Genomic DNA, 10,521 nt, shown 5'->3' on the forward strand with positions numbered 1-10,521 from the left:
GCCTCCCCTCGACCTCTGCTTGAAAAAGGGGGAGTTCTCCCTCTACCCAGCGGGGCACTACCAGACGCCCCTGGGTTACGAGCGGATAACGACGTTCGACAGCAGCGGGAACGTGGAAGAGGTGTGCCGGCCTCGCACCAGGATGCTCTGCGCCCAGAGCACCTACACCCTGCCGGGGCCCGGCAGCTCCGCCACCTTGCGCATCACCGCTGCCGAGAAGAAGATGCAGCAGCCCTGCACCAGCGCCACCCTGAACCGGCTCACCGTCCCCCGTTACTCCATCCCCACCGGGGACCCGCCGCCCTACCCCGACATCGCCAGCCAGCTGTCCCAAGGCAGGAGCATCGCGCAGAGGCTGGACAGCAGTATCATTCACGCCACTCTGCGGAGGAACAGCAGGGAGGCAGCCCTGAAAATGGCTCAGCTGGTGGACGGTCAGAGAGCCACCTTGCAACTTCCCCCCAAAGCCAAGAGCAGCGTCGTGACGGCGCAGTACCAGCAGAGAGTACCCACCGCCTTGTACACCTGCAGCCAGTGCAGCAGCGGCGGCGGCGGCAGCAACGCGAGTGCTGGGGGTGTGAGCAACATCACTAGTGCCAACGCCAGTAGCAGCGCTTCCAGTATCGGGGGCATGAGACCCGATCTGAGCGCGGGGAGCGGCGCCCAGCACAGCTCCGTCATCGCTCACTCTGTCAGCACTTCGCCTCTGGCCTCCCAGTCCTCCTACAGCCTGCTGAGCCCCCCTGACAACTCCCGTGACCGAGCGGATTATATCAACTCCGCCTTCACGGAGGATGAGGCCCTTTCTCAGCACTGCCCGGTGGAGAAATCGATACGGCACGTACCCGTGGCCTTGACGGAGGCTGCCCTCGGTGTAAAACGGCCACCGCCGTACCAGTGGGACCCTATGGTGAGTGAAGAGATATGGGTTCCTCAGGAAAGGACATCTCAGAGCTCAGTGCCCAACCCTCTAAAACCTACTCCTCTCATCATCGGTCAAGCTCAACATCTGGATATGTCTCGAATGCCGTTTGTTTCCCCCAAGTCTCCAACCAGTCCCACTGCCACTTTCCAGACGAGTTACGGGGTTGGAGTACCTTACCCAGGAAGCTACAGTGCCCCTCCCCTTCAGGGAATGCAGCCCCCTTGCTCCCCCAAAGAAGCTCTGGCCCCGACACAGTTTGCACAGCAGGAGCCCACAGTTGTGCTTCAGCCAGGTTATCCATCCAACCTCTCCTATTGCCCCTTGCCACCCATGTACCCGGGAAGTAGCGCCTGCTCTAGTTTACAGCTGCCACCGATCGCCTTGCACCCGTGGAGCTCCTACAGCACTTGCCCACCTGTACAGAACCCCCAGGGCACGTTGCCTCCCAAGCCGCTCCTCGTGGTGGAGAAGCCGGTGATGTCTCCCCCGCCGGCAGAGCTGCAGGGCCACGTGGGCACAGAGGTGATGGTGGAGACGGCAGACACTTTCCAGGAGGTGCTCTCCTTGACGGAAAGCCCCGTTCCTCAAAGGACGGACAAATTTGGCAAGAAGAGCCGTAAGCGCCTGGACAGTCGAGCCGAGGAAGGAAACGTGCAGGCTATCACTGAGGGCAAGGTGAAAAAGGAGGCAAGGACGCTGACTGACTTCAATTCACTGATATCCAGTCCTCGGCTGGGGAGGGAGAAGAAGAAAGTCAAGAGCCAGAAAGACCAGCTGAAGTCCAAGAAGCTAAACAAGACAAACGAGTTTCAGGACAGTTCGGAGAGCGAGCCAGAGCTTTTTATCAGTGGGGATGAACTGATGAACCAGAGCCAGGGCAGCAAAAAGGGTTGGAAAACCAAAAGGAGTTTGAGGACAGCCAGTGAGCTGGATGAATTCAAGTGCCGGAAGGCCAGCGAGAAGGAGGACGGGAGGCTGGGGAGCCAGGGCTTTGTGTACGTGATGGCCAACAAGCAGCCACTGTGGAACGAGGCGACACAAGTCTACCAGCTGGACTTCGGAGGGCGGGTGACCCAGGAGTCGGCAAAAAACTTCCAGATTGAGCTGGAAGGACGCCAGGTAGGAGGGGGTGCCACACGCAAACTGGGGTGAGGGATGGGGTTGGGAAAGCTGGGCCAGAAATTACTCTGCCTGTCAAGCAACCGAGTGCCTCCTGCTCTGTGAAAAAAGAAACACTTTGCCACGTGGTTGATAAAAAACAGCCCTCAAAGGTATAGATTGAAAACGGAGGGTGAAGTTCTCTCTGCTCTCTCTCTCACTGCTGAAGGTAGGTGGGTTTTGTAATAAACACAACAGGTCTCCCCAGCGGTAGCTGCGTTTGCCATCGGTGGGTGTGGATGGCACCACTGTGCCATCACTGTGCACCACTCAGTTCACTAGCAGAGTGAACACTGCTCCCTTCTTGCAATGCTCACAAAGGTTAGCCAGTCAGCAAACAAATATGGTTCCTTCCATGCCAAAATTTCCCCTTGTTGGGTTACCAGGCTGGTTCTTAATGCTAGAGGGGGGAGGCACTGATCTTCCCCAGAACAGGGTGCTCCTGGGCTATTTCTGAACTTCCTGTGAGTAGAGGGGTCTGTGGATAGTTCCAAAAATCAAAAAAATTAATTTAAGGCTCTCTCACCTCTGGGATTCTACTACACCAGACACAGACTATTAAGTGGTATCAATCAGCAGGACACCGGACTGAGACTCAGGAGACATGTATTTATTTCCTCGTCCAGCTGTCCCATCTCTGTAAGTCACTTTTGATTTATTAAAGACATCAAGGCTCTCAAGGCCCTCTGATTTAACTTGGGAGTTAGATGTCTTAAATATCCGATGTGCATGACTGATGGTAGTCTCTTGGTTTTGTTTATCTGTAACAACAGCTCATTAAAAAGGCCGTGATAAGAGCCATGTGCATCTTTCTTCTTCAGTTAAATGGCCGTGGATACGTGCCGGTGGACAGCTGGGCAAAATCACCCAGCCACAGGTTTTGCTGGTTGAGGAACAAAGCCTGACGTGGCTTCCATGGACAGCCTCATGTGAGAAACTGGACATGGTCCCTCCTGGACCAATCGGACCGGGACCTAACACCTTCATTCTAGCTCAAGGAACTCTAGAACAAATACCATCTGGGCTTCTGAGGAAGCGAGTGGAAAAGCAGTAATAATAGGCTAAACTTCAGATATTCCCTGTGGAAGAACAAAGAGGAACCTAACTAGCCTTGCTTTACATTTCAAACAGCTCCCACTGCCCCTTTGCTAATTCATTCTCGGTGTAATTATCTGCTAGTGAGCTTTATGCAAAGGAAAACAGAACTGCCAAGAACATGCAGCTTACTGGCTCTAAAGTGCTAGATTCAAGAGATGGGTTATTCCCCTTCCCTGAAAGCTCCTTTCTTTGCAAACAAAATCTGTTTTCCTGATGGGCTGATGATAGGATCTCTGCAAGGGAGAGAAGGGTGTTTTCCTGCAGGAAGCATGGTGCTGGTGTAACCCACATCTGCTGAAGTAATTGGTGACAATCTACTTACACCAATGCTGTATAAGGTCTAGCATGTTTTCAAGCTCAATTTACTCCATAGAGTCAAATATTGCAGTCAAATATGGACAAATAGTACAGTGCTCTTACTCTCCTTTGGCACCGGACCCCGTTCTGTGAGTAGCCCCATCCATATTAGCCCAGGAGGCGAGGTGTTCTTACAAAGAAGCAAAACCATTTTGCTTTTATTCTTCTCTGGTTCCTTTTCTGTGGTTCACTTGTTTTTGACTTTGTTCTCTTTCTCCTTCCCTTCTCCTCTTCCCCTGCTTCCCAGGTGATGCAGTTTGGAAGGATTGATGGCAATGCTTACATTTTGGACTTTCAGTACCCATTTTCTGCAGTGCAAGCCTTTGCTGTTGCTCTGGCTAATGTGACTCAACGCCTCAAATGAACAAGCAGAGACTGGAGAGAGGAAAATGTTAACCTTCTCATAAAGTCCAAACCGGAAAATGTCAGGGCAGCCTGCTTTGGGTGTGCAGAGGTGCCTGGGAGCGAAGAAGAAGAAGGCAGTAAAACTGGAATAGTCTCGTGGTGCCCAACAGAAGGGCATTAACTCTAATCAGTCATGGGGTGGAGGGTGGGGGGCTGTTTTCTGTTTTGTTTGTTTGTTCGTTCGTTTGTTTGTTTTCAGGTGTTTCTTTTTTTCTTTTTTTTTTTTCTTCTTAAGCGTTGTGCTGGGTCTCAGAAAGAGCAAAGGGTTGAGAGCCGTTCGGTGTTACGTGGGGAAGTGTGGCTTTTGGCTTGTTGTGGTGGTTCTGCCGTGTTTGCTACAGTAGCTGGTGTAAACTCACAGGGGGATTAAAAAAGACTGCTCTTTTTGATAGACTGCCTTATATCATGCTGTTCTTTTTAAAACAGGGAACATAACTTTTTTTCTGGTCCAGTTTGTACTACTACTACTTACTACTACAACAACATCAATGATAGCAGCAAAAAAAAAAAAAAAAGGAAAAAAAAAAAAGAAGCTGTAATACTTCTAGACATGTGTTTCTTCTCTGATCTCTGATAAAAACTGAGCACCACAAGTTCCAAGGAGGCTTATGTAGGTCAATGTTTAATTTATAAATAATGATGTATTATTCAAAAGAGAAACAAAATTGTTACCAATGTGTGGTTTTGAAACCCACCGTGTCGAAGAAGTTGATGTCTGCTTGTTTTGTGTGCCGTTATTGGGGATAAACATCTTTCAGTAGGGACAGAAGATAGAGGAGGAAATAATTGCAAGCGTTGCTTCTTTTGTTATTGGGGATAAACCTCTTTCAGTCGGTGAACAGAAAGTAGGGGAGGAAGTAATTATGAGCGTTGCTTCTTTGCTCGTATTGACCAGCAGTATTCTCTGATTTGGCCCGTGGTTGGGAGAGGTACAGTGTGACCAGATGTACCTCTGAGGCCATGCCTGTACATGCTCCTCATTTCAGTGTGTTTACACTTTATAAACAAAGTCTTTCAAGCGAACGAGAAGGCCCAGAGTGTTCAGTCTTGGCAATCAGTATGAATCAAGTTCTACAACAGTATATCAGTGCTCGAATTAGGAAGGAGACAGAAGATTGCAAGTCGTTACAGGAAGCAGTTTCATCAGGAAAGCAATTTCATGACAGGAAACATCATGGCTGGCTGGAGAACAAATGAGTTGAAAGAGGAAGGAAAAATTGGACAGAATCATCCCTTTTATCACCTTGCTACTTGAGTAGTCTTTTTGACAGTGGTTTGAGAATATAACACTCCAGCTGAGAGTGAGAAGCCAAAGTTTACATGGAGTGTTACAGAGGAAGGCTTAAAAACCATAGCATGACTCTGCAGTTCTTTCTGGTGGACATGCAGACCTGTTGAGCATTTCAGAAGAGTTGCTTACACAGAATTTCTGTGTTGTCCATGCGTTGTGCACATATTTATTTGCTTTCTCTCCACCTCGCCTGCATTAGATGGAATATGTTTTGATATGGAAGTAGTTTCCCCAGTAATACACAAACGCCAAAAGTGCTCACGTCATAGTAACTCTCTTGAAGTGAAAGGCACACTGAGAAAGTCATGTTGGTTGAGGTGTTGATGGCTACTTCGTCTTTGTCTTTCATCCACAGTTTAACTTCTTACTTGAAAAACTCAGTATAACTTAAGGTGAATAGGTGTGATTTTTCTCTCGTTGCTTTTCTTAAGTCCTAATGACAGGGCAGATGTGTGTTGCATTTGATTCATTCTAGAGGAACATTATTGCACAGGATAAGAACCTGCAGTAATACAATTTACCAACGTGTCAGTCAGCTTATAACTTCTGCTCTGCTGAAGCTACTAGAGCTGTACAGCACAGAGGGAGGGAGTAATGCTAGTCAGAGAGGAGATGACAAGGCAGGTCATCCACAAGTAACATCCCGCAGGGTAAGTCCAGGAAAAACCAACTGCAAGATGTTTTCCTTGGAGGGAGGAAGCAGAGGCAGGAAGGAAGGAGGGGGAAGTAGATGGTACCGCGCCGGTATTACCCCAAAGCTCAGCAGGTTCTCCTTGCGTGTTGGAGTGGTCAGGCACAACATTCCCCTTGGCATCTAGCAGATTGTTGTTTGCTTTGATTAATTTTGTTGAGTTTCCATCAGTTGTCTGGGCCCATTTCTGTTCTTTCTCACGTGCGTGATTTATTCAGCAGTTTGAGTGCCCGTACGTATAATGTGTGTGGAACAGAGGAACCAAAGTGGATTTGGTTCCAGTCCCTTCAAAATCAATGAAAGTGTTTCTCTTGGACTTTTGTGGAGGAGACACTGTTGAGCCCTTTGTCTATATTGAGTTATAACCTGTAAAAGCAGTCAGGTGAATTTTCTAATTAGAGTACAACACCATACAATGAACACCACAAGAGAAGAAACAGACCATGGCTTGCTTGTTGAGGGAATGGCCACTCAGTCACGTTAGAAATCTTTGTCTGGAAGGAACATCACCTGTAGTTTTAAGCCAAAATTTTTATTACATGGAAACAGCACGTTGTGGGGTTTTTTCTGAACAAAATCTAACCTGAATAGAAGGACTTCTTGGTGCAGTTTCTTTAATCTTCACTCGTTACCAATTTTTTCCAATTATCAGTAGTTTTATGCTGATGGAGAACCAAGAAATGAAACCAAATAGAACAAGTAGCAGAATCAGGAACTTGGTTTCTTTGGCCCAAATCGTGACTGTGTCCTTCTGATGGCACTTACAGAGAGTATTGGCATAGAAGGGACCTGGTTTCTGCCCCAGCAAAGCACAAGGAATAATTATCTTAAATTAGAAAAATAAATGCAATTTCCAGCATCCTTCCCATTTACTTGTTAGAAAATCCTATAGACTAAGGTAATCTTTTATCTTTTAAAAAATAATTTAAGAGTCCCTTTAATTGAGGATTTTAATGGTATAGAGAATACCCAGTATTAGAGAGATAAAATAGTCTCAAATATATAGAATTTTAATGAAAGGAATGGGAATTATGTGAATATCTGAGTGTGCAACTGGATCCCAAGTTATACAAAGAACAAGGTCAAAGTGACCGTTGTTTCATTTTTCATTGAGATACAATATAGGAAACATTTAAAAGCCCCCTCCTGAATTAATCACTTAAATCCTGAAGATCACTATTGCATTCAGCCAAAAGATAGATGTTACATTTTATATTTCGTTAGTAAAGCCCAGTTTTTCTGTAGATAACTAAGTTCTTCTAGGAAGAATGTAGCAAAATATTCAGAAATACCTAGTTCTTTTATACATGCAGTAATTTCCAGTAAAGTATGTTTTTTCCAAAGCTTTTTTTTAGTTGTGCAATAATTGTGACAGTCTAGAGGTTTTATGGGTTTTTTGTTGGGTTTGTTTTTTGGGGTTTGGTTGGGGGTTTTTTGAGGGAATTTTGAGTGGTTTTTTTTAAAGATAATTTAATGCAGATTTCCTGTTAATGTCCAAAAGACAAATTATTTATCTTGCATTATGTAATATGTGATTTAGGGATTATTTTATTACTATATATCAGTGAGTTATACACACTTTCTTATTTATATTTAAAGAGCATCTTTGTAAGTAATTGTTTGTTAGCAGTATGTTTTACTGCAAGAAGTTAAAAACGCATCTAGGAAAACCTGGTTTTGCCGGATAGTGTGCAAAATTTCATAATGCAGGCAGGCAAAAATATTTTTTTGGTGGCTGAAGGCAGTGAGTTTGCTATGGAGGAGTGTGTAGAGGACCTCTTTGGGACCTGCAGAAATCTGTCCTTCTCCACTGTTTTCCTCCAGTGTTTCTAACTATGTATTTCAGTTGGGAGTGGTTTTGAAAATACAAGGCTTGATTTGCTTTCCATCTTCTTAGTACAGTGCTTTTTCTTGAGATAGAAAATAAGGTGGGTTATGTGATAAAAGAGGCTGGTGGGGCACTGGAAGAGGTTGCCCAGAGAAGCTGTGGCTGCCCCATCCCTGGAGGGGTTCAAGGCCAGGCTGGATGGAGCTTTGAGCAACCTGGTCTGGTGGGAGGTGTCCCTGCCCAGGGCAGGGAGGATGGAACTGGATGATCCTTAAGGTCCCTTCCAACCCAAACCAATTTGTGATTCTATGGTTCTAGGTCTACTCCAAGAGCAGTGTGCACCTGCTGCGGGGTTTGGGCTGCAGCAGCTTTGGGCAGAGAAAGCCATGCCAGTGGCCATGGTGGCCATTCAAAGTCAGAGTTTGCTCCACTGGAGTTGCAAAGGGAAGCAACAGAGAACCTGATTCTCTTGAAAAAACATGGCTGATATCCTTGAAATATAGCTTCTAACAGAGTCTAAAAATTGATGCTTTAAGTCTGGTATGAAGAGCACCATGCGTGGAGTGGCAAATTTTAGCTTGAAACTAGTGAGAATATCGTGTTTCTGCAACACCCTAAGAAACTATGAAAAGGAGGCGGGTGAAAGAGGAAGGAAGGGAATTATCACATTAATAATTTTGCACTGGGTTCCAGAGGTAGCAGTAACATCTGCCATGGGCTGCCCAAATATTGGTTGTATGACGGTAAATCTGTACACAGGTTCATCTCAGATAAATTTTCTGTGATGCAACCACAAGTAAGACAGACAGTTCCACATTTCTCTCTCCGGTTTTGTCCCATTGTTTTTACGAAGATGCATGAAGGTGTACAGGTGTCAGACAAAAATGTCTGACTTTGCTGAAGCCTTCAGCCTAGACTTTCCATAGGTCCGGGCTTTCCTTGATGTGTCTTTTTAGTGTCCTCTCAGAAACTCCAAACAGATTTTGGAGCTTGCCTGATTGTTGCCTCAGACAATTTCTGTGCATTTGCTTTTTGCAGCCTGATGTGTGTGATCCTATGTTATCTTGGTGCCCTGTTATCTGTCAGAAACAATTTAAATCCTCATATGAATAGAGCAACACGTGCAAAAACTGATTTGATTGAGAGAAGGGGGAGAGGAGACAGAGTAAGTTTTCACTCGCTTTTAAGAATGTATGTTTCCCAGAGCAACAGTTTAGAAATTGCACTTTTCTGCAGTGCCCAGACCACTCCAGACCAGTAAATCTGACATGGAGGTTAGTAACATATGAGTCACGTGTGTGACATCCTGACAGAGGGCCAGCTTCCAGCCTCACTACGCCAAGATACATAAGAGAGTAGGATCCAACCCAAAATGTACTTTCCCATTACTGTGTGATTATAAAGTAAGAATGACTTACATGACCCATATATCCACTTAAGAAAATTATAAAGCATTAGCCAACAACTAAACTGACAGTTCCATGTAACTCCCCTGAAGAATGCGAGAGGTAAAATCCTGGCCATAGAGCAGTCATTCAGATTTTTGCCTTTTTCTTCCCATTTCTAGGATTCCATCACAGCTGTTTATGTTATTTAGAGATCGGCAGAATGGTTTCCCCAGGGTAAGAGAGCAAATGCTGTCATACTGCTGACACAAAAAATGGAAAAATTCTGGTAGATGAATTTTTTCATTTTCAAGTCCCTTCACCTTCAAGGCAAGCACAATCCTCCATCAGCAAATACTGATCTAGAGTCCTGCCACCCCCAGGAGTAGTCAGCAGGTAGACACCACAAGTCCTTTTTTGCAGGATTGGAATTTACACCCACCATTCTCAAAGGAGTAAGATTAATTACTACTTGTGAGCAATGGGCTATGCAAATTATTTTGTCTTTGTATTTATTTAATTTTCTTCTTAAAAAAAAAAAAATCCTGCAGGGAAGTTTTCAGATTAAAAGACAGCTTTGCGTGTTGCCTGATATCTCTGAAGGTGTATCAGGAGATAATTTCTTTGGGCAGTTTGATTGTTGCTGCAGCTAGAAAATTAGATTTTTAAGACAAAAGCAATTAACCAAATAAAAGAATGAAATAGGATGCAGTGAAGCAATTCTTGCTAAGAAAATTAAAAACTTCACCCTTCAACTTTTGATTTTGCAAACGGATCTATAATGAGAAATTTGTGCTTCAAGGCAAATTGATTGTTGTTGAGCACTATACAAGTGCGCAGATTTGCTGACCCAGAGCCGACTGCAGGATCAAAACATGATTTTGTGAGACTTAAAATTAAATAAATGAAAACACCAATTACTTACCTATCCAAAGCATTCAATGAAAAAATGAGATGGTATGATGTTAAAGCCTGCCAATTTATTCTTAATCCTTGCCCTCCAATTTACGTTATTACAAATTTTAAAATCTGATCTGATTCAGCAATTCTGAATCCTGTTGTCTATTTGTGGAATGTTTATCTTACTGGCCAAGAAGATGGTTTAAGATACGGATTAAGTAATGATAAAAGAGAAACATTTTTGAACAGTGTGCAGACACCTGAGTTTCAAGTATTTCATTGGAATAGTGCTCGGCTTGTAATTCCTACATACATTGTTTCAAGTTTTTCATTCAGAACTTTCCTAATTTTCCATTTGTTTCTTTTGTTTGCTTGATACATGTTTTGGTTTTCGTTTCCTTTTGTTTCACTATTTCTGCATTCTCTGCTTCTTTTCCTTTTTCTGTGTTGTGCGTTTGGGGAAGGGTATGTCTGTTCATGATC

General features: G+C 44.7%; 1 protein-coding gene across 1 annotated transcript in view; it reads left to right on the forward strand.

Annotated features, from left to right (window-relative positions):
* TULP4 (tubby like protein 4) overlaps positions 1–9,668 on the forward strand; it is a 165,410-nt gene extending 155,742 nt beyond the window's left edge. The window contains exons 15-16 of the mRNA XM_014950511.1: positions 16–2,044; positions 3,786–9,668. Coding sequence (XP_014805997.1) covers positions 16–2,044; positions 3,786–3,902 — 2,146 coding nt within the window. The 3' untranslated portion in view covers positions 3,903–9,668. The remainder of the gene's footprint in view (positions 1–15; positions 2,045–3,785) is intronic.
* The last annotated feature ends 853 nt before the right edge of the window (positions 9,669–10,521 follow it).

This window comes from Calidris pugnax, unplaced genomic scaffold, assembly GCF_001431845.1.
Source record: "Calidris pugnax isolate Ruff unplaced genomic scaffold, ASM143184v1 scaffold24, whole genome shotgun sequence".
NCBI lineage: Eukaryota > Metazoa > Chordata > Aves > Charadriiformes > Scolopacidae > Calidris > Calidris pugnax.